At 36.2% G+C, this 23,208-nt stretch overlaps 1 protein-coding gene across 4 annotated transcripts; it reads left to right on the top strand.

The window, feature by feature from the left end:
- On the top strand, positions 1-21,637 carry LOC112518409. Of its 4 annotated transcripts, none has more exons than XM_025126092.1 (24): positions 1-105; positions 2,010-2,137; positions 5,788-5,872; positions 8,460-8,513; positions 8,958-9,049; positions 9,143-9,243; positions 10,543-10,615; positions 11,545-12,001; positions 12,694-13,023; positions 13,106-13,306; positions 13,427-13,525; positions 13,614-13,686; positions 16,194-16,321; positions 16,417-16,711; positions 17,296-17,519; positions 17,600-17,724; positions 17,813-17,930; positions 18,352-18,407; positions 18,509-18,602; positions 19,278-19,464; positions 19,557-19,625; positions 19,712-19,815; positions 20,130-20,192; positions 21,249-21,637. In XM_025126092.1, the coding sequence occupies exons 1-24, from the start codon at positions 46-48 to the stop codon at positions 21,354-21,356; spliced, it is 3,324 nt and encodes a 1,107-aa protein (XP_024981860.1). In that variant the 5' UTR covers positions 1-45; the 3' UTR covers positions 21,357-21,637. The 4 variants fall into 4 exon arrangements, with proteins under 4 accessions (XP_024981860.1, XP_024981859.1, XP_024981861.1 ...); XM_025126091.1 differs by having other exon boundaries at positions 10,540-10,615; XM_025126094.1 differs by lacking the exon at positions 1-105 and having other exon boundaries at positions 2,010-2,070; positions 10,540-10,615.
- Positions 21,638-23,208: the final 1,571 nt, after the last annotated feature.

Raw genomic sequence — 23,208 nt, 5'->3', positions numbered from 1 at the left:
TTGTTCCATTTCAAGCATTTTTCCAATAGACAAGAATCGGTAGTCATGTTTGCCAAGAAACTCTTACACAAAGCTACCAAGCTTCATAATCTGCATCATCATCAGGTACGCCTTCTCGGCAGTATGTTATTTTGATAATCGATCATTGATTTGGACGATGATGATCTAGTTAAGCTTATAAACGAGTTATTGAATTTGCAAATTTTAATTTGATTGGAGATTTTTGTTGTGTTTTGGTTTGTAAGCATAGTGTGAATCTGGTTATTGCTAATTGTTGAACTGTTTAGATGACTGTTTCTTGGACTGTAATTTTTTGTATATGCCGAATTAGCACTACGTCCGTCTAATGGAGTGTGGTTTAATTTGGTACTTGTTAGCAATATTGTTATGAACTCAAAGCCTAATAGTATCTACATTGTAGAATTTTGTAGGAAGGTTGAGGTGTTATCACGATTTTCTAAAACATAAACCCAATTTATTTTTTTAAAGGATAATGCATCAATTTTGAAGTGGAAGAAGTTAAGTCATAATTATGTAAGTTTTCTGGAGGGAGGGAGTACTTATGCTCCGACACTAGAAGACAATTTTTCTAATTTGAAAGTTCACTAATTTAGTAATTAGTACTATCTAGTTTCCTAAAAAAGAAGGTTGCATCAATTTTGAGGTGGAAACTTAAGTCAAAATCCTGTAGGTTTTCTGGATGGAGGGAGAACTTATGCTCCAACACTAGAAGACAATTTTCCAATTTCACTGATTTGGTATTATCTAGTTTCCTGAAAAAGAAGGCAAAGAGAATGAATCACAACAAAATTTAAGTTTATACTCTGTCCAATGAAAACTGTCACGTTTACCTGCTATATAGTTAAGTATTTCCCTTTCAGTAAAGACAAAGTCCCAAAATAAAGGAACTTTGTGGACCAAATTTAGGGCCTGTTTGCTAGCAGCTTAATGAGCTTAATAGGACTCTCAACTTATTCGGTCAACTATACATATTGTTTGGTAGTGGCTTAATGATTTAGGAAGTGGCTTATTTAGTAAGCTTTTAGGGGGAGTTTTATGCAGAAAGTCAAGTTTTTTCCAAACCTACCTCTCCCAAATGAAAAACCCACTTCTTCTATCTATGGAAAAACCTTCCCGATCTATACAAACAGATTAATCCACGCAAACAACTTTATTTATACAGCACTTAATAAAAAATCAACCACACAGCCCCTTAATGGCTTTAGTAAATTGTAATGATGACAATTTCAAGATGAGTAATTATGACTTGAAAGTGCAGAAAGAAAAAAATGTATTAATTTTCACGGGAAATCCCCAAAGAGTTGTTGCAATTCTCATGGCAGGGAGGAAGTATGATTTATGTTGATTGATCAAACACAATGGGCAATAAAGAAATTTAGGACCCCAATAGGAAACGTTCTTGAAACTGGGAGACTATGTTGGAAGTATCTTCTCTTTTCCTATTTATGTTTTTAGTATATGCTGTAAAGGTTATAGTGTGATTACCAAAGTTTTTGAGAAGTTAAACAAATATTGATATTAAGTTTAGTATTAGTTTATTCGACCTCAAGAGTCAAAGCTCTTCTTATTTTAGACTAGACGAATAGATTTTATTACTTCATAGTATAAATTATGGGGTTTGACTACAAAAAGTTGGACTTCAAGTACTTTAGATGTATTGACATTGACTATTCATCAGCTTCACCATTGACTGATATTTTTCAATTTTAAATCATGTGGGGGAGAAAGAATCCAAAATTGATATCACATTGATGTTTCTTTCTGTTGTTTAAACTTCAAAACATCTGCTCTCTATTCAAACCTGTAACATATTATGTTGTTAGTCTCCCTTTTCGCTCAATTTATGTCGTAGTATTGTCTGTTCGTCACTAGCATCACTTATGGTGCAGCAATATTTTCTCATTTCTCTTTTCTTTCTTTCTTTAATTTTTCCCTGTGAAATGGAAGTGAATTAATGTACTTTTTTTTCATTATCTCTTGTGGTCTAGCATAACTTAAAGGGCTGCCTCACTCCAGAAGATTTGGATTTTCGGATAGCAGTCCATTACGGTATCCCATCTACTGCATCAGTTCTTGCCTTTGATCCCATTCAGCGTTTACTTGCCATTGGGACATTGTAAGTTGTTTGATAGTCATCCTTCATAAATATAATAGATGGAATTATTGTTGGGGTATGCTATGTGTGATTTTGTATGCGAGACGGGATGGAATGCTTGTTTTACCCCAATGAAGGTTACAATCATCGTCAGAAAAATTTACACGTACATATCTCCTCAACATAGTAGCAGCACCATATAAGCGCTTCTTCCTATTCATGCAACCTTGTTGTGATTTGTTATTTATTATCTATTGATCCCTTTCAACCTCACTAATTAAGCTCTAAAGTTGAAATAAGCATACTCTTCTTTATAAGCATTACGTGCGTAAAATTTATATAAAGAAATACACACACACACATACATAATACATCTATACAAGATGCACATATATATGTATATGTATGCGATAGTCATTAATTTACATCTATTGTGCAACCTTAGTAGGATTTTAGCATGCACAGGTACACAAAACAATATATATACATATTCAGACATATACGTTGAAATCAATAATAACATGTTCCCTATGAGACCTTGGGGCTGTGTCTCTGCATTAAAAAAAATCTCTTAACTTTAGAGAGAAAGGCTTGTACTATATAGCGGCAATGTGGGGTGGGTTGGAGGTGGATAAGCACAAATACTGCAGCCCCTCCATAGGTGGTATTAGAGGGCACAAACCATTTAGTCCTATTACCTTAACCCATCAGGTTTTTTTCATGCGGGAAACAGATATTCAAATCAAATCAATTAAGCGAAGATTAGAACAAAAAGTTTTACCAAATCAAAATTTAAGCGAAGATTTCTCAAATGTCTTTGTTAGGGGCCTTCATGGAAGCAATATCTCTACTCCTCGGGGTGGATGTAAGGTCTGTAGATATCCTACCCTCACCAGGCCCTACTTTCTGTGGGATTTACCACGTTGGTCTGGTTTGGTTTTTCTCATGTCTTTAAAGCAAATTTTTTATCCAAAGTTCCCATATGTTTCAAAACAGGTTCGTAGCTTGAATATACATGCATGATTTTCACTTTCTTATTTCTCCAAACAAATCAAATCAGTTCTCAATCTATTTACATACCAGTTGAAATGCCTTATCGGATCAAAGCAAATATGAACAAAGTTCATGCACTTACGAGGATTTTCCTTCTCAGAACTTGTTGGAACTTTTTGAATACTATTAGAAATTACGTATAACCCAAATATGTCAAAAGACACACATCGACCATAGAAATCAAAATGGTATTAAATGGAGTTGCACAAATCGACATTCACAACCTATAGAGCATGCTAACATAAAAACACAATTAGTTTGATATGAATCATATAGAGTAATGCTGAAAAAATCATGGTAACCCGTACTTGAATCGAAGTCTAAATGCTGCTAAGCCTGAAAGATCCATCATACGCTCTCAAACAAATCTAATCTTTACAATAATATGGAAATATTAGTTATAGATAATACTATATAGTTTTATCTTTTATTAAACCAAACCAAACCAAACAAACCCAATCTTGTTCACAGGGGTGTGTGTGTCTTGGGGGGGGGGGGTTAGGATATACGTAGACCTTTCCTCCACCTAAGGGGTGGAGACCCAGCTTGCAATTCAAATCCAAAAGGAAACAAGCGTGCAAGAAACAGATGGAAAAAGTAGCCAGAATGTGTGTAAATAGGCAACATAACAGGTACAGAAAAGGCAACAAGAACAAACAGGTGAAAACAATCAAGAAGACACAAAATGCAGAATTGATAACTACTAAGACAAGATCCCCTCCTTCTATCCATCTTATGGAGTTGCTAGCCTATTTGGCGGGTCGTTAGCCCTTCCCCAGTCTACACCAACTATTTGACCTTCTTTAAAATCCGCTACCCTGTTCCCGTGTCTCCAAGAATTTCTATTAGCGGCCTTGTCCTTGGAAAGGTCTAAGGTCGCCATGTCCCACAGCCTGACTCAGCTGCTCGTCCTAAGTCCTCATCGGCCTGCCCTTCTTCTTACCCCTCGACTGTCACGCTCTCCAGCCTTCACCAATTACGACATCTGTCTCCTCTTAGTGTGGCCGGCAATCGTCCCACTCATTTTATTCGTGATAGGTGCTACTACTAGCTCTGCTCTGAAAATGTTGCTCAATATTCTGTTGAACATGGTCGGACTAGAGGCTTCCTCATTTCTGCAAATTCCACCTTCCTCTCATAACTTTTTCCGGGCAACACTAGGAGTCGAACAACAAAGCTGGTCTAATATCTATTGTGTAGAATTTTCTATTTAGCTTTAACGGGATCTTTTTGTTGCACAAGACTCCCTTGACAGCCCTCCACTTTAACCACCCGCCTTTATGCAGTGTGTAACTTCTTCTTCAACATCTCCCTCCTTTTGAATCATGGAGCCTAAATCTTTTATTATTATTAGTAACATTATCATCATTTTTATTATTTCTATTCATTTATTTGAAGGCACTCGGGCACTTTTTGTTCAATAAGGAATGGATGTTTTAATCTTCTAATATCTTATATCTTGATGACATATCCTTTATACTTTCTCTTAGGGCTCGTTTGGTTTGCAGGATTTAGTAGGATTTGGAATTGAATTCCGTTCCGATCCTATGTTTGGTTTGGAAGAAAGTTTGGATTCGAAATACCGCTCAACCTGAAGGATTTAGAAATCCCATGGGGGTACTTGGTATTTCAAGGGATTTCATAGGATTTGTTTGTAATAGTGTTCTAAAATATGTTAAAAACATTTGTTTTGTAATAATCAATTAAAGGTAATTTAATTGTTTTTATAATTATTTATACTTTATTTTCATAAATTATCTATAAGAAATGGAATTCAATTCCATTCCTAATCGTACAAACCAAATACACCAAAGATTCCAGATCCTTCCACGAAATCCATATCCCTCAAAAACATTCCGGCAAACCAAATGCCCCCTTAGGCAATTTAGTAATATAAGAATTCTTATAGGCATCTTCTAAACATTCTATCATGGTTGCATAAATTCTTAAGGAGTCTATAGAACATTCTATCACTTTCATTCATTATACATGCTTGAACATTTTCCATAGAAATGAACTAAAATCATACTCATAAGTACAAAAAATATAAATCTTTAATTCATAAATAATATAAAAAGTGCTTTCTAATACAAACCACTAACACCAACAACTCTCAACAAATAAATAAGCTACCAATATTCTTAAAGACAAGATAACATATCGAACACCCTCACCAATAAATAACAAATAGAAAGGGTATCACAATCTATTAGGGCCTTATATGCGCACACAATTAGCGACACGTGGTAGAGATAGTAAGATCAATATTCTAGGTGTTGCAGGAAGATTGTACCCTATTTCGAATCACTTTTGTTTCCAAAAAAAAGTATTGTGTTATCGATAACCAATTACAAGTAAACTAGATATTGGAGATATGGTCTCATGTAAAACATTATATGTAGAGATTGCTTTCCAATAAGGCAACAACTCTCCATTCTGATACTAAATACTATGAGATAAGATTTTTACATGGCAGTAACCCGAATTTTGATGAAATGAATATTCTCTATGAAGTATTAATACGGATTAGTAGACATATGGAGCAACTTGTTCTTATATATAACGAATGAGAAATACAACTCCCTTTAGTAATTAGGTTTCTAATTAATTTTGTGCAGGGATGGCAGGATAAAAGTGATTGGTGGTGATAACGTCGAAGGACTCCTAATTTCTCCTAAGCAATTACCTTTCAAGTATATGGAGGTTTGTTTGTATTATATAAAAATGATCATGTTACTGATTAATGTTATGCGTTCATAAAATGAAAACCTAGAGGGGGTGAATAAGTTTCAATACCTTTTACATGTAAGGTTTTTTGTTTCCAAAAGCGTAAATGCAAGATTAACAATTGAGTGCACAATGCAATTCAACATACAGAAAAATAAAATGTCGAAGGGATAGACGAATTGCAACGTGATTTTAAGGTGGTTTGAACCCCTTGTCCTCCTGCTCCACTTTCCTTGAGGCTATTTCACTAGATAACTTTGCTCTTTAATGGTAGAAATAAAAACGGTTATATGCAAGAGCACTCTCTCACAATAATTGGAATTGATGGTGCATTGTCAACTATAATCTAGTGAAAAACCTAACAAGATAATTAATTCACTATCGCAATATTTCAAGTATGCTCCAATGATCATCATTGTCGTACACAAGAATAAGTGTTAATTGCTAAAATGTTTTCGTCAAGGTGTATGGAAAAACCTCCACAATATCATGTTTTTTCTCTCAAAATTCACACTTTCTAAGTTCCCAAACCCTCATTTTATAGTTCAAAGATACAACTTTAAAAGTCTGAACACAGAAGTCCACGTGAAACGTATGTGGGATGTTCACATTGAAAAAGACAATTTCTTATACTTTTTGCCTGTTTGAAAACATTGCAAGTTCAAAGAAAAAGTGAACCTGGAAGTTTGCATGGAACCATGTGGACATCCGGATCTGCATATGCAAAAATACTTTTTCAAGTCGCACCAAAATGGCAAGAAGTTTTTTGGGTTTAATAGTTTGAGAATTTGGTTTCCATTTCAAACTTTTTAAGATCTTGGATTTTTGAAAATATTTTATGAATATCATTGGCTAAAAATGATGGTGATCACTGTCAATTTTAATTGGAAATAACAACTCACGTTAGACCAAGATCACTTGAATCTACTTGTTCATCTCAATACACAAAGTGATGCTTGAGAGTTCGAGATTTTTTGGAACATCTTCAATTAAATATTTTAGAACTCACCAACACTTGGTAGCAAGCTCGTTAGTACAAAAGGAACATGCTTGTCAATCATCAAAACACGAGGTCAACATTTGCACCAACATGTTCTTTCCATTCTTTTTCCCTGTGCAAGATACTATGGATGTTTGCCATTGAAGGATATGGAACACAAAAATATTTTTAGGAAGATTTGGATGTAAATATATTCGCTTACATGAGAAAGACAATAAAGATTTAACTTTTTGAAGTATATAATATTTATATATGGCAACTACTCACGCACACTCCTCACGTTTGGTGAGGTTTGAACCCTTGACCTCCTCGGAGGTTGACTGGTTTCCGCTACCCGCTAGACTAATGACCCTTGGGTAAAAAAAAAGGACTTTTTGGTGGAAGTAACATCCAACAAAGAGCATATGATTTTTAATTTCGGACATTACTAAATACATAGCAGGCCACCCAGGATTTTTGCTTAGTGGTGCACAAAAGAAATACCATAATATAAAAAATTATAAGCACGATTTTATTAAAAAAGATAAACAAGTATTTATATAACAAAAAAAATTCGAATGGTGCACTATTAGACTATAAGGTTGAAAGCTATAGAAATTTTTCATAAATATCATGGTAGAGTAGTTGGTTTGTTGCTTTCTTTTGATAGGGAAGTTTACTGGCCCCGGGCCTTTGCTTCATTTTTTCACAAAAGTATTAGAGTATGAAATTTAAAAAGTGAAAAACTGGGTTTCACTAAAACTAAGAATCGAGCCCATGATGTCTTAAACAGCAAGCACTAACTCAGCCATCTCAGCTATTCGGATTTCTCTTATGAGTTTGGTTTTAAACCATGTAAGGGAAACCCTCAAAATTAAGCGGGTGCACCTTTAAGGCCCTAAAACTTTTCCATTACGACAAGACGATTAAGCGGTATCCCATGCATCCCCTACCCCCTTAGTAGGTCCTTGACTAAATACCGTGATAGCGTTGAAGAGAATGCTAAGTAAAAAAGCAGAGTCTTAGAAAGTTAAAAAAGCATGGTTTTCAAGACAATGCAATGACCATCCTCGAATTCTATCCTCTAAAGCATGAAGATGATCATAATCATGGCTAACATTGGAAAAGTGGATTCTCTCATAGACTCATCAAAAAAGGTTATTACAATTATAAGTTCTTGTGCACCATCAAGTGGATTGGCAAGTCATGTCCAGCATCCTACAATCTTTTCTTCTTTAGCATTTGCTAAGTCTTTACACAGAACAATTTTGTCAACACAGACCAAGTCCTCAGAGCTGTAACTATATCTTACTCTTTGAATATAGGTGGATGAGTAGTAGGTATTTTGTTGTCCGGTAGCTTCAAAGCTATTGCTTGGACTTTAGGTTTGAATCTCCATAGACAACTGATAACTTGACTAAAGACATGAAGTAACCTAGAAAATCGAGCATGCTCACTAGTCACAACTGCCTTGGGTAGCTTGTAATTTGGAGTGATCATTTTAAATGTTGATTAGGTGGTTGGCTTGGCAAATGGATGGCAGCATCGGGATAGTAGTTCATTTTTATTGTTTTCCTCTTGCAGTTTCTATCCAACAAAGGTTTTCTAGTCAGCATCTCCAATGACAATGACATACAGGTAGCAACTAGCTCCTTATTTTCCATTTTTGACAATACACTGGTAGCTACCAAAACCAGCTATTTGAGTTCATACGTTATTGTAATCTGAGTTAAGCAGGAAAACTCCATTCACATCTCTGCTGACTACTTTTCAAATTCATTCCCATGCTTACTAACAGCACAATTAATTTTGAGTTGTTGATCAGAGACAGATTGTTGTGATACTTATCCTTACTTCATATTGACATGGTTTCTTATTATATTTACAAAATGGATTTGTGTTTTATGCACCTTTGGTTTGTGATGTTAGTATGGGCATCTGAATAACTGATTGTTCTATGCTTCAGTCACAGTCTATTAAGGCTTTTGGTTTTGGTACATGGGTTGTGGTGCGGGGTCAGTCTCATAATAACGGTTTTAAATGTTCACAACCTTCTTTTCATGACTTGATGCTATTTTGCAGGTGTGGAATCTGGAAAATAGGTCTATAGTTTCTAGTTTGCGATGGAGCTCCAACATAACAAGTTTCTCTGTGATATGTGGCTCCTTCTTCATGTATATAAATCTAACTACACAATGCTATTGGCTGTAAAGTTGCTGACAGCTGATGTATGGTGCATTAACTGGTTAGTCTGTTACTATCTACAGGTACATTGGAGATGAGCACGGGTTGATGTCTGTTTTGAAGCTCGAGGAGGAGGCAGAGCTGTTGGTAATGCCATATCACATTTCCGCCAAATCCCTTACTGGTAATATTCTATGCATTAAATAATTGATGCTTAGTGAGTCTATCATCTCTTACCTTCTAGAACTATTTGTTTTAAATCATAAATTTAATAAAGACACTGTTTCATGATGAAACAAGTACTTGCTAGATAACCTTGTTTTTGAAGTGGACAAAAGTTTTTAAATAGAATCTTGGTTTGTGCTAGAAAAGTGAACTTTAGTGTCTAAGATGCAGCTCTTTTTTGTTTACTAGCAACTTATGTCATGCTTTCTTTAGATGATCATCCCTTCCTCTAGACAAGCTGCATGTGCATTTGCACAAGCAAATGTGGGGAGATGTGGCATATAAATTATTACCTATAAATGTGTTTCCTGGTATTTCCAGTTGCACAATTCAGTGCATGGTAACTCAATTATATGTTACATATAGATTCTGAAGTTGGCAACATAAATGAGATGCAAGAAAAACCTGTCTGGTCATATAGCTTTTAGATATCACAATTGAACCTATCTGAAAATAAAATTATGACGAAAATTCTTTTTTAAGAGGACGGCACCTCCGGCGAAGTTTTATTCTTAAAAAGAAAAATTACAACCTAAGGTGGGACTCCCACCAACGAGCAAGTCCTTTTGATTGTCTGAGACAGGTCCCATCTATCAAACAGGAGAGCATTACGATAAAAGCTAGCTAGATGGGTGGAACAGGCTCCAAACCATGAAAAGCCAAAACAAAAGGTATGCTAAGCAACTAGCTAGTAAGGTTGGAACAGGCTCTACACCATACAGTAGTAAAGCAAAACCAAGAGCTAGCAATGCTATTAAACTGCTACTAGAAACAAGTCTTCAAGTGCCGCAAGCCTTGCCCTTGGTCTTCCTTCTTGCTGTTTCCAAGGGGATCCTCCACAAGTCCATCTGTTTGGTGGCAGCCATGTAGTTAAGAGCGAACCCGACGAGCTTCAGTGTAGCATGTTCTGTACCATTTGAGCCACCGTTTCTGTGGGTCTTGGGTCTTTATGGAATATACATGCATTACACTCCCCAAATATTTTCTTACAGATCTTAGATTAATGTTAAATAGTGGTCAAACAATGAATTTTCATGACAAGTGACTCCCTCTCATTGATACATGCAGTCTGGGGTGCTCTTTTTGCTATGCACTTATGTAATCGAACTTTGATAATGATAGGTTAGAATGAAATAAAGTTGTGCTTCTGCGAAGTTATGTTTGATATTTCTGTATGAATTTGGTAACTTAAATATGAGTTTTCCCTCTTCTTTTTATTGCATTACAATAGTGTCTATTCCTATTTACTCCACAGAAGCAGCTGGGTCATCATTTCCGGATCATTGGACTGTTGTTGGAGTTCTTCATCAACCTAGTTCTTCTGGGAATAGGCAAGATACAAGTATTGCTTGAAGTTCTCTTCTTTATATTCTGCCATATTTACTTTGAATGAAACCTTTTTTCCAAGCGCGCACTGATTTACATATGGCCTAAATAATTTGTTGGGGATTTGGCTGAAGATTTAACAGATTCTGACACAGGTGAATTATATAACTAGGTTACTAATATTTTTGTTTCTCTGGAAGAACTGAAAGCAAACTTTCACTTCTTTCAACAAATATTATTTCTATCACAGATTGAATTATACTCTCAAGACATTTTTTTTCTTAAGTACCTAAAAACTACTCTTCTTAAGCCTTAGCAACTATGATGTGCGAAACCAGTATTATTGCTTCTTGAAGCGAATCTCATTATGTGAACCAATCTTATATTGGGCTATGTGAGACAAACTATGGATGATCGGATAACCTTCTAGTGAGTGTTTAAGCAGATAATGAACAAAGGCTTTCTTTTGCATCTTTAACCTTTTGTAAGGATATGTTTGGAATAAAGTCTCAATGTGAAAGAGGTTTCAAGGAAATTTTTTAGATTTTCATACTTCTCCGTTATGAGAATGCTATATAAAAGCAATCACAATAATACCAATGAAGAGATGAAACAAAAATTGATGCTGCATCAAGTCAACAACCCTTTTAGATGTTTCATATACCCCCAAAGTTAAATATGGTGTTCAGAATATTCAGTTAAGATGGTATGTAATCTAGATCCAACATGATAATCATATAATAACATATGCACATAACTACGATGGACATTATGTGCTTGTTCTATCAGCTAAGTTTTAGGCACCCATGATTTGTAAAGGGTGAAAAGGGGAGAGAAAAATAGAAGGTTTAGATGTTGATGAGAAATCACTAAAAGATGAACATTGATGAAGCTTGTCTTGGTGATAAATATCTGATTGCTTGTTCTGTTGCAGAGTTTTGATTGCATATGAGAGTGGGTTGATTGTTCTTTGGGATGTTTTTGAAGCTCAAGTGGTTGTAGTTAGAGGTGATAAGGTTCTTGAACTGAAGGATGGAGTTGATGATTCTCCTGGTCAAGTTGGTCATCTTTTAGATGCTACACCTGAACACAGTTTGGAGGAGAATGAGATAACCGCTCTTTGTTGGGCATCTTCTAATGGGACCATTCTTGCTGTTGGATACATAAATGGAGATATTATGTTCTGGAAGACATCAACTACTGCCTCTAGTAAAGGCCGAAAAGCTGGAGCATCATTCAATAATGTTGTAAGGCTACAGTTGTCCTCTGCTGAAAGGAAGCTCCCTGTCATTGTCTTGCATTGGTCCGCAAACAGTAAATCCCAGAATGATGGTGATGGCCAATTGTTTGTTTATGGAGGTGATGAAATAGGGTCAGATGAAGTATTAACGGTGAGTTCAACAGATTAGTATAAAATCCATAGTGTCCATTGCACTTCATCTGATCTAACATCCTAAATAAATGTGTTTGTGTGTGTATACTTACATAAATACGCTTCCAAGTTGGTTAGCTGTATGCTTGCATTATGATGACAAACTTTAGTCATTCCACCAGATAATACACTGCCAACTTGAAAGATTTCCATGTGTTAAACTTACCTGCTTGATATATTTGATCATGTAAAACTAAAACCACAATATTCTAAAGTAAGTCGATTAAATAAGTTATGTATTCATTTTTTCCAAAGCACTAGTAAGGGGCTGTTTGGTTGGTTTTCCATTAAATCATGTATGGATAAAGTTGTCTGTGTGGATTAATCTATCTGTATAGGTTGGGAGGGTTTTTGTTTGGGAGGGTTTTTTCATAGATGAAAGGAGTGTGCTTTTTAATTGGGAGGGGCATGTTTGGAGAAGAACTAGACTTTCTGCTTAAAGCTCCCAAGCCATTTTCTATATCATTAAACCACTATCAAACAGTCATGTATAGCTCACCGAATAAGCGTCATTCCTATTGTGCTCATTAAGATGCTAACAAACAGACCCTAAGTGTTTTAATTTATTCGTAATGGCCGGCCATTATTATCAATATAAAGCAGTGGACTCTGTAGGAGAATTCATTAGTTGGTCTTCTATGGATGTAACAGGTTTTGAGTCTTGAATGGAGCCCTGGAATGGAAACTCTAAGATGTGTTGGTCGTGCTGAGCTCGCTCTTAGTGGCTCCTTTGCTGATATGAGTTTATTACCAAGTGCAATAAACAATCATCGAGCTGATTTATTAGTACTGACAAGCCCAGGACATCTGCAATTGTTCAGTCATGATAGTTTGTCTGCCTTGATGTCTGAACATGAGAAGAAAGTTACTCTCTCTTCCTTAGAGTGTCCCGTAGTGATACCTACAGCTCATCCAGTCCTGAGTGCAGCAAATCTCAGCTCACTAGTTGGCAGTGAAAACACTTCAAAGTTTCTTTTGGAGGTAATGCAGATATGTACATGCTAGACTTACGGTTCTCTCATACATTACTTCTGTATTATTTACTAAAATTTTGTTTACTTAGATAGCCACAAATATGAAGCTTAATTCAACATCAAAGTTGACAGGGGGAAATTGGCCCGTATCAGGAGGCATAGTAAATCAATTTGCTTCTCCTGAAGGTTATGTAATAGAGAGAATTTACATAGCTGGTTACATGGATGGATCTGTTCGAATCTGGGATGCCACTTCTCCAGTCTTATCAATCCTCTGCATTATAGGAGAGGTGAGTCACTACCAACTGTTTGTTCTTCCATGATAATTGAAATATTTGCTTAGTCAATAGGAAGCAATAAGTACACCGAAGAGTATGATTCTTGAATTATGTATATGATACAATTGACAGATCAAAGATGTGGACGTGACCGGTTCCACTGCTCCAATTTCAGAACTGAACTTCTGTTCCTTCACTTCAGGTTTAGCAGTTGGTAACCAACTTGGTTTGGTAAGGGATGCTTCTATAGTAATTACTTTTTTTAGAGTTTAGCAGTTAACCTTCCCTGACCTAGTTGCATAATCTTTTGAGCTTGTAGATCCGTGTATATAACCTCAATTCCAGCTGCAAAGAGACAAGTCTTCACATTGTCACTGGAATAAAACAAGAAGGTAAACTTGTAGATGAAAGTCTTCTTTAAGTGTGTACCATCCTTCATGACTAACGTTTTTCAACAGTTAGTTTAAGCATTTTACGCTTTGCATCAAGTTGGAGAAGTTTCTTTTCCATTCTGGTTCTACTCTTGGAAGTTCTATTATGTGAATATCTGAAATATACAAAACTTAAACATCTCAAATATTGAAGTATTGTTGGTGCAGGGCCTTTATAGTTTTTCAAAGATTTCCATCTGGAGCCCTTTTTTGATAATCTTAAATCAAGCTGAAAGCATAAGAAAATGTTATTGACAAAGTGGCATTATCTAAGAACATATATAACAAGAGGTACAATTTAATTTCTGTAGATTAAAGCTTGAAATGAAGTCTTGAATGCTCTAGGTGAGGTTGGTTAACAAATAGCTTTAAATGCTACTTCAAGTTGTCTGTTTGTGAATCGTTCTCAATTCATGGCAAAGTGATATACGAGAACTTATAATATACATAAGAGTAAGTACAAGTTAGACCTTAAAGTTTGTATGTTCACAAAATAGTCCCGGATAACACTGTGGCATGTCCTATATTAAGTGAATGACAAATTATTATTAAAATTTTTGCAACAAAATTGGTCAGTTCAAAAAAATTATTATATTTGTTAACTGAACCAAACGAACCTAGTATATCCCACCTGGGGGGGGGGTTCCAGGGAGGGTAAGATGTACGCAGACCTGACCTCTAACCAAAAGAGTATAGCGCCGGTTTCCCTCAAGACTCTCGGCTTGTGAAAAGTGTGATAGAGAGAAAGTCATTGATGATAAAGATTTGGAAAGGTAGTTAATAGCAAGTAAAAGCATACAAATAGAGACATGTACTAGGAAAATATAACCAATTTAAGTGAACTTCACACCACAAGTCTAACTTACCAACCCTATCTCCCACCCTCTACCTCTCCATCTCCCTACCTCTTGTCTACTCTTAACTACAGGTTCACCTTAGTTCGCGACCCTACTCCTACGTCTCCATGAGCTCCTATTAGAGGTCATGTCCTCAGAAATGCCTAAAGCCGCCATGTCTAACCTCAATTGCTCATCCCATGTCCTCCTCAGCCTACCCCTCCTCCTCACCCCCTTGACCGTCACTTTCTATCCCCTTGCTGGGGCCGCCATATGTCTCCTATAAACGTGACCAAACCATCGCAAACGCCCCTCCCTCAATTTATAAGCGGTAGGCACAACTCCCACTTCTATCTAGAGACCTCATTCGGCATTTTGTCCAACATGGTTCTACCATAGGTCCATCTAAACATCCTTGTTTCCGCAACTTCCATCTTCCGCTCATGTGCCTTCTTCATCGCCCAACACTCCGACCCGTACAACATAGGTGGTCTTTTTTAATAAAATTATTAAATATTTTTTAATATCTTCATCTTCATCTTATTTTCATCTTCACTTTTCATTATCATCAACTTCACCACCATAAACCACCTCCTACCCATCAGGTCACCACCACCACCACCCAATGCCATCATCACCACCATCACCAAGAAAATAATAAAACAAAATCCGCCAACCACCTGCACCAAAACCCATTGCTACTAACACCAGCACGAAAAACACATGCTTTTCTATTACGAACAAAATAAAAATCGAAGATAAATAACCAATTCGAAATAATGAAAATTAATGCATAGAAAACAAATCAAATTTCTAATACACATCTGATTTCTCAGATCCCTTCTCAACAACATACTCAACAATCACAAAAGTGTAATCTAAATCAAAATTCTAACTTTTGATTCGTCTTAAATTTTTTGTACTTTTTCATATTTTCATTAAGAAACAAAAAAGAACAAGGAATTTAACTATTTAAGATGAAAAGCGCTGAAAGGAAGAGATGGGTGACAGTGAGGTGTGACAATTTGGAGTTGGGGGTTGAACATATATGCTTCTGGGCAAAGAGTTAGCTTCTAATGGAAGCTTTTGGATATTATGATATATAAATAGCGTCAATATAGTAATGATATTCAATATCATCAACGGTATGTTTTTATTTTATTTTTGTTAAATTTCATCACACTAAAATTTGAAGGTATGTGTCATTGTAATGTTCTCTAATAATACATCATAGATGGATGAATTTTATTACGAGAATTTTGTTACCAGTTTACCCTTGTTAACAGTATCAGCGATCAACAATGGTTTCTCTGCAAAACTTTAAACTTGAGGGTCTACTTGTAACCTTTTGGCAACCGACCTATTCATGACAGTTGGGACATACCCCAGGGACAACCTTTTTGTAATTTACACTTGCATTGGAGTGCTTTTGTCTGCGTAGATCTTAAGCATATTTCATGAGAAAACTTCCTTAGATCCTCATCTCGAGGAACTCACACATTTAGTTTCTATTTATGCTCAAGTCCTTTGTTTGCAATCACAAGTTCCTTTATACTCATAAGAAAGTCGTCTGACCTGCTTCCAAGATGTCTTAAAACTTTTTCAAGTTTATATTGTTTAATTTCTCTTCAGTTCACAAACAACCTCAAGGTGGAGGGCCTAAGTGTAGTGCTTGTTTTCACCTTCTTGATTCCCCTGTTCAAGCACTTCAATATATGGACCATGGAGCTAAACTAGCTGTTGCACATGAATGTGGTCGTGTAAGTCTACAATGCTTGAACTTTCTGTTCAGATAAGATTACTGATCAACACTTCATGTAACAATGATACTTGGTCTGAAATGCCTTCATTGCAGGTTGCAGTGCTTGATATGAAGTTATTCTCTGTTTTGTTCCTAACCAACTGTTTACCTAACCCTAGCAGTCCAGTCATTTCCATGACCTGGAAATCATTTGTGTATAATGATGGTCATGTTAAAAGCCCCAAAGATTCAGGACGAAAGGATCTTGACAGACCTGCAGAGAGATTGATGATCATATCTACCAAAGATGCAAAATTATATGTATTCAATGGCGATGATAATCGCATGATCAACTCTAGACCAATACAATTGAAAAAGGATACAACGGTTATATCCATGCATGTTATAGGCAAGTATGACCATTCTAGAGAAAATACTACTACTCTATCCCATGAATTGTAACATTTTATCTTTTAAGAAACGTGGTCAGATTAACTTTGCATATATAACCCATTAGGGAGGTTTAGGGGAAAACCCCCCAAAAAAATAAAAAACTGAGGAACACCCTGGTGACCATTCATCTGGACGGTATGCACACGTGCATACAAGTAACTGAAGATGTTTCTTGGTTTTTAAGCACGTGCACATGTTATGCACATGTGCATACCGGACAAATTGCTTACAGATTACGTGTATGCACATATGTATAATGTGCAGATGAATGGTTACAGATTAACTTTGCATATATAACCCATTACGAATAAAGTTTGGTTATTGATTTTGGTCACATAATTTGTGTATTTTGTTTCTACCGAGGACGTTTTGGATGTTTGGCAAATAGTTGTAACATTTTAAAATTGTCCCAAGCCAAAAGTTGCAATTTTCAATGGACTGAAGAAGTATTCGTTCTTATATTTCAGATCTGGCCTACTTTATGGTATTCGTTTTACCAGCTGTGATAATTTTTTTGCAATATCATTTATATTCTTTCAGAGAGAGGTACTTCCATCGTCGAATCAGTGGACCAAAAGGAGTCACAGCAGTTGACCAACGATGCTGCAGCCAGAAGTGAACCTCTTATTGAAGTAGATAAACCGAAGATTGAACAACATTCTCAGCCTGAGAATATCAACTCGGTCCAGGGTGCAACAGATTCACTTATTTTACTTTGTTGCAAGGATGCACTGTGCTTATATCGTTTAAAATCTGTGCTTCAGGTGTGGCTACGGCCCTTTGGTTTTTCAACTTTTAATCTATTGTTTGCCTGGTGGTGAGCTAATGACTTCTGTTTTGCTAGGGGAATGAAAAACCTTTGTGTAAAGTAAAACTTGCGAAGCCTTGTTGTTGGACTTCAACTTTTAAAAAAGATGAAAAGACTTGCGGATTAGCGTTACTTTATCAGTCCGGAGAATTGGAATTCAGGTCTCTCTCTCTCTATCTCTCATGCATGCAAAAAGAAAATTTATGCTTGTATATCCAGTATGGTATGTTGACACCTGTCTTAATGCAGATCCTTGCCAGACCTAGAATCGGTGAAAGTAACCTCGTTAATGTCGATATTAAGGTGGAGTTTCAAGGCAAACATGGAGAGGACTATGACTTCTACAGAGAATGGGCAGATTGCCATGGTATTCTTCTTGATATATTAGAACCTTGGAATGTATTTTTAGTGCATAAACCGGTGCATTCTTCCAAGGGGAGCAAAGGGTTAGATTTTTTTCTTTATCTCTACTCTTTCTAGAAGAGAACCTAAAGGACATGGGTTTTTAAGTCATGGAAACAATCTCTGCAAATTGCAAGGGAAAGGCTGGACATAAAAACTACCCTCCACAACCCTTGAGCCAAGGACCCTTGGTACATCATGGGCGGTCTTTTTTCATCCCTACTTTTCTCTAATTAGATAGTAATCACGTGCAAATGCTAAAAATACCCCCTCCCCTCCCACACACACACAGTGAAATTTTTTGTGTTTTCCAATTTGCATGTGAGCCTCATACGATCATGTGTAGGTAATGACATGTCTTTTTGTAATTTTTTTTTCTTATGTAGACAAATGGGTCTGAAGTCGCATTTATCTCTCTACTGAATGTTGATGATGATTTCGGGTATTTTTATCTTTAGTCTGTGACACCATTCTTTCTCCAATTAAGATGCAAGCAGCCACTAATTCAAGATAATGATGATGTGGTTTCATTAATCACTGTAGGGTTCGAGAATCATTGCCTTCTCTTCACGATAAAGTGCTTGCAGCTGCTGTAGAAGCTGTGATTAGCAGTTCTCAAAAACAAAAGAAAAAGCTGGTTGAAACTCTCATATCATATTCCCGTCTAATAATTTGCTCATGCACCTATCTTACAGCTAACCATATAAGTTAAATTTTATGCGTGTATAAAACCTGATTGCGTAGGCTGTTGGGGATAACCGAGCAAAACATGAATCAGACACGTGTGTGTGCACACACATAGTCACACATAACATAGATATTTCCGTGATTCCCTCAATAGGGTTATGTCCTTGGGCAGGGGCAAATGAGTTTTCATTATATAGAGAAAACGTTACCAAATAGACAACATATAAGAAAAACGTGTCCTTAGCCCTAAAGCAGATAGAGGTACAGGGGACATTAGACATTGACAAAAACCTTTTAAGACTCCCAATACATATAATCTTGTGAAGACTGTGAACCCCTAGGGTGCATTTGGTACACAGGACATAACAGGATAGAACAAAAACCTATTGCCCGACATTTGGAACGACATAGACATTGACAAGATAGGACTGAGTTGGACAAAGATGCATTTCCCACTAAAATAGGTGGAACAAAAATCAGGGAGACGGGACAAAATAAATTATTATACTACCCATCTCATATTAAAAAATTGGGGATGGAAAAAAAGTAAAACAGGTCTTGCATTTGATTAGTGACACCACTAAAATGTTCATAATAATATTCTAATTTATCTTTGTTAATGCAGGGTGCCCCTGGAGTACTTGTTAATATGGTCAAAGGATTTAGAGCAGGAAAATCAAACAACGGAATCAACTTTCCTGATTATTTTGGATCAAGTTTCAGCAATCTGGACAAAATCTTTTCCAAGAATCCATTTCCGGATCCACTTGAAAGCATTACTAATGATCAGGATGATGTAGAACTTGATATAGGTAGTCTGGCTAGCTTCGGAATTATGCATGGTGCAACTCTCCTGTTTAAGTTTGTACCACAATTTTACTTAAATATATACGCATTGATGCAGATGACATTGAAATCGACGAACCTGTATCCGTGCCTACTTCATCACATACAAAACAAAACGAGGAAATTGGTACGCTTGGAAAATGATTATTCGGTCCATTCTTTTCTTTTTTGACCTCTGTTGGACAGATTTATATTTTACATCTTATGATGCAGGAAAGAGAACTGATCGGGAAAAACTATTTGATGGTGATAATTCTGATGTGACGCCCAGACTCAGGACACGTGAAGAGATCATTGCTACTTACAGAAAGGCTGGGGTAACTACTAGTCCCTCCATCCCAAAATAAGAGTCTACATTTCTATTTTAGTTTGTCCCAAAACAGATGTCCACTTTTAAAAATAAGTGTTTACTTTCTAATTCTACCCTTAATTATAAGGTGGAGAAATTCATTACTCTCTCTATTATTATGGGTAAAATTGTCATTTAGTTAATTAAAAAGTGTAATAAATTACACATTTTTAAAATCATATGTATTTTTAAATGTGGCTATAAAAATACTAAAAGTGGTAGGGTTATGAACGATGGTTGCCAACGGATATCTAACACATCATTTTATGACTTTCTTTCCAGGATGCTTCCTCGGTAGCTGGACAAGCAAGAAACAAGCTTTTAGAGCGCCAGGAGAAGCTTGAGGTAGGATCTCCATCACGTTTCCAGAATAAAAATTGCAATATTGGACTATGCACATGGTTTTATAGAAGTGACTGGCGTTATCAGTTAAACACCTAAAATTCCTTTCTTCCGATGAAAATAGCTCCAGTTGACTTCCCATATAGGTTATAGAACTGTTAGGACTATTAGTTAAATGCCTAAAATACCCTCAATCCTGAAAGGTAGGTTAGAATCTCTTAGACCAAAATCGACCCTATATATAACTTTTGAATTACACCAATGGGCAAATAGGTAATTTTACTATGATTAATTCCCAAAAGAGGGAAGTTGGGCACAACTGCACATGGATAAGTTGAGAGATGAAAGATTGTTGTCATTTGGTCACATTTGTGGGAGACAGATGGCAGCTCCAGTGAAGAGGGTAGAAAGTGTGAGGGTCGAGGGGGTGAAATAGGTCGAGGAGGATATGCGATGAGCAACTGATGTTAGACATGGTGGCTTTAGGCATTTCCAAGAACATGACCTCTGGTAGAGTTCTTGGAGACATTGGTTTTGGGTAGCAGACTATGGGTGGGAATCTGTAGCTAGCATAGACAAGAGGAAGGGGTCGAGAGGAAAATGGAGTGTGTAATTCTTGATTCTTCTTACCGTGGTTACGTTTTCTTGTTCATGCTTCTGTTCGTAACTTTATATGTTACGTTATGTTTATCTGAATTTTATTGCTTACTATTTTTTTACTATTTCTTCAATTTTTGAGCTTCTATTTTTCCACACTTTGCATAAGTCAGGGGTGTAATTGTAATCAACCATTCTACTATGTGAATTAGAGGTTAGGTAGGTCTGTGTATATCCCAATTCCCCCGGTCCCCACCCAATTCCCCTAGACCCCACCTCTGGTTGGGATATACTGGGCTTGTTTGGACTTTCCATATGGAGGGATGTGAGGTAATAGTAGAAATGTTGCCTCTCAAAATCATAACTTGCTTCTTTTGAAAGTGGATCACAAATCTTCACTTGCTAACAAATGCAAAATTGTGAGATTCATATAATTAACATTTCCTCACCTTCTCGTGTCAGAAAATCAGCAAAAGGACTCAAGATCTAAGCAATGAAGCAGAAGACTTTGCATCCTTAGCAAACGAGCTTGTAAAGGTAATGGAACGTAGAAAATGGTGGCAAATATGATTAATTTTTGCATCATATTTCTTCGTTCAAAGCATATGAAAATTCCTCGCCCGTATACGTAAACGACACATACAACACTATCTTCTCAGATTTCTGGACAAGTTTTATGATGCTTGTTTCAAGTATATATGTACTATACAAAGTTGGATTCCCCCACAAAATCTTGTCTTTTTAAGGTGGTGTTCATATAGAAAACAAAGTTTTGTGTTCATTTGAAGTGGACTACCACTAACTTGGTATATATTATTAAGTTTGGGATTTGTGAGAATAACAGTTATGGTAAGAAGAATCTGAGCCTTTGATGAGTTAATAACTTTTTGATCTAATTTGATTCCATAATGATGCAAAAAGAGTTCCATTTTGAAACGAAATTACATGACCCAATTCTTATTATTCTGTTACAACTTGGGTTGAAAAATGACCCAAGAATGAATTCGTTGATTGCAAACGTGGTCATTTACCTTCAAGTACTTTTAACTCGTGGTGGATCCATGATTTTTGCCAAGTAGGTGTGCCTTTAAAGTGGATCAAAGGCCTTTAAAGTTGACCGATGTGTTTTTAGCTGAATCCCACCGTATGGAGGGATTTAAAAAAAATTGGTTGATTTCAAGGGAAATTTTTTTTGTTTTTTGGTTGATTTTAATGGACTTATTCGGTTTTCTTAGTTGAGATCGAAAGACTTTTTTGGTTGGTTTCAGGGGATTTTGTTGTTGTTGATGTTTCCTGTATTTTGTAATATCCCGAAGCACCGTTCAAATTTTAGCAGGTGCACCTTTCATACCCAAAAAAGTTACTTGTGAAATTCTATAGAGCGGGTGCATGAGAGCCCGCTTGGGTATGAATATGTTCGTCTGCCATTAACTTTCTTTAATTACCTCCATCTGTCGTTATATTCATATTTATCTTCGTTTATATGAAGGTTTATTCTCATGTCCTAATCTTATTTTTAATGGAATCCAAACCTATATTATTAACATGGCTATTTAATATATTTGGTAACCATTATATTTAACTTCCAACTTCTAAATCAACCATTATAGTTGCTATTGTGGTTGGTTATAACTTGGAACTAATTTTTGAGTTTGAACCACCTTGAGTCGACTCGCGAACTATTAAGGTTCCGTTTTTCACACATTCAACGAGGTTTCACAAGGCTCGTTAAACAAAAACCTGTAAAACCAATGCTCGTCAAATACTACGTAGTTATAGGCTTCTAGAGAAGCCGAAAAACAAGCACATGATAGTTATGTGGATTTAGAGTTTTATAGATTTCTTCAAAATCGAAGATTTTCACCGTCCCTCTCTTCTTTTCTCTATTTTAACATAGCATTTAACATAGCTGTTGGCGCAAAAAATTCTATATATTCAAAATTTTCTATTTTAGCATAGTTGTTGAAGATGCTTTTAGCTTCTTTAGAGCGGAAAAATATATTTGGGGGATTTTTCTTAGTTCAACAGATCGTCCAAAACCCCTTCTAATTAAAAAGTGAAAGTGAAGTGTAATCAATGTTCGAATATTGAGAAGCTTCAAGACGACGATGGGTTGTGGGTACGAATGTCGACAGGCATTGTGATCTAGTCGTATCGTGTTTTGCAACCATATTCTCGGAAAGCAGCGGATCCCCTGAATTGATTACATAGAAGCTTACAGCCACAGACAACGATAAGCTAACGACACTCTTTAGTTTACTAAAGAAGAATTTCACATGGCAATCTTCCAAATACATCCTGATAAATCTCCGGGTTCAGATGGTTCTAACCCACGGTTTTTCCAAAAGTTTTGGCCCGTAAATGACACGATTATCACACTAATTCCCAAGTGCGATAAGTCGTCCTCCATGAGAGATCTTAG

This window comes from Cynara cardunculus, assembly GCF_001531365.2.
Source record: "Cynara cardunculus var. scolymus isolate 2C chromosome LG 9, CcrdV1, whole genome shotgun sequence".
In the NCBI taxonomy this organism is placed as follows: Eukaryota; Viridiplantae; Streptophyta; class Magnoliopsida; order Asterales; family Asteraceae; genus Cynara; species Cynara cardunculus.
This window is presented reverse-complemented; position numbering and strand designations above follow the sequence as displayed.

Coding starts and splice junctions, on each gene's coding strand:
- LOC112518409 (XM_025126091.1), top strand. CDS start 46: ATGTTTGCCAAGAAACTCTTACACAAAGCTACCAAGCTTCATAATCTG. Junction 16,322..16,416: donor TTGCACATGAATGTGGTCGT/GTAAGTCTACAA, acceptor CCTTCATTGCAG/GTTGCAGTGCTTGATATGAA. Junction 19,465..19,556: donor TGATGTAGAACTTGATATAG/GTAGTCTGGCTA, acceptor GCATTGATGCAG/ATGACATTGAAATCGACGAA.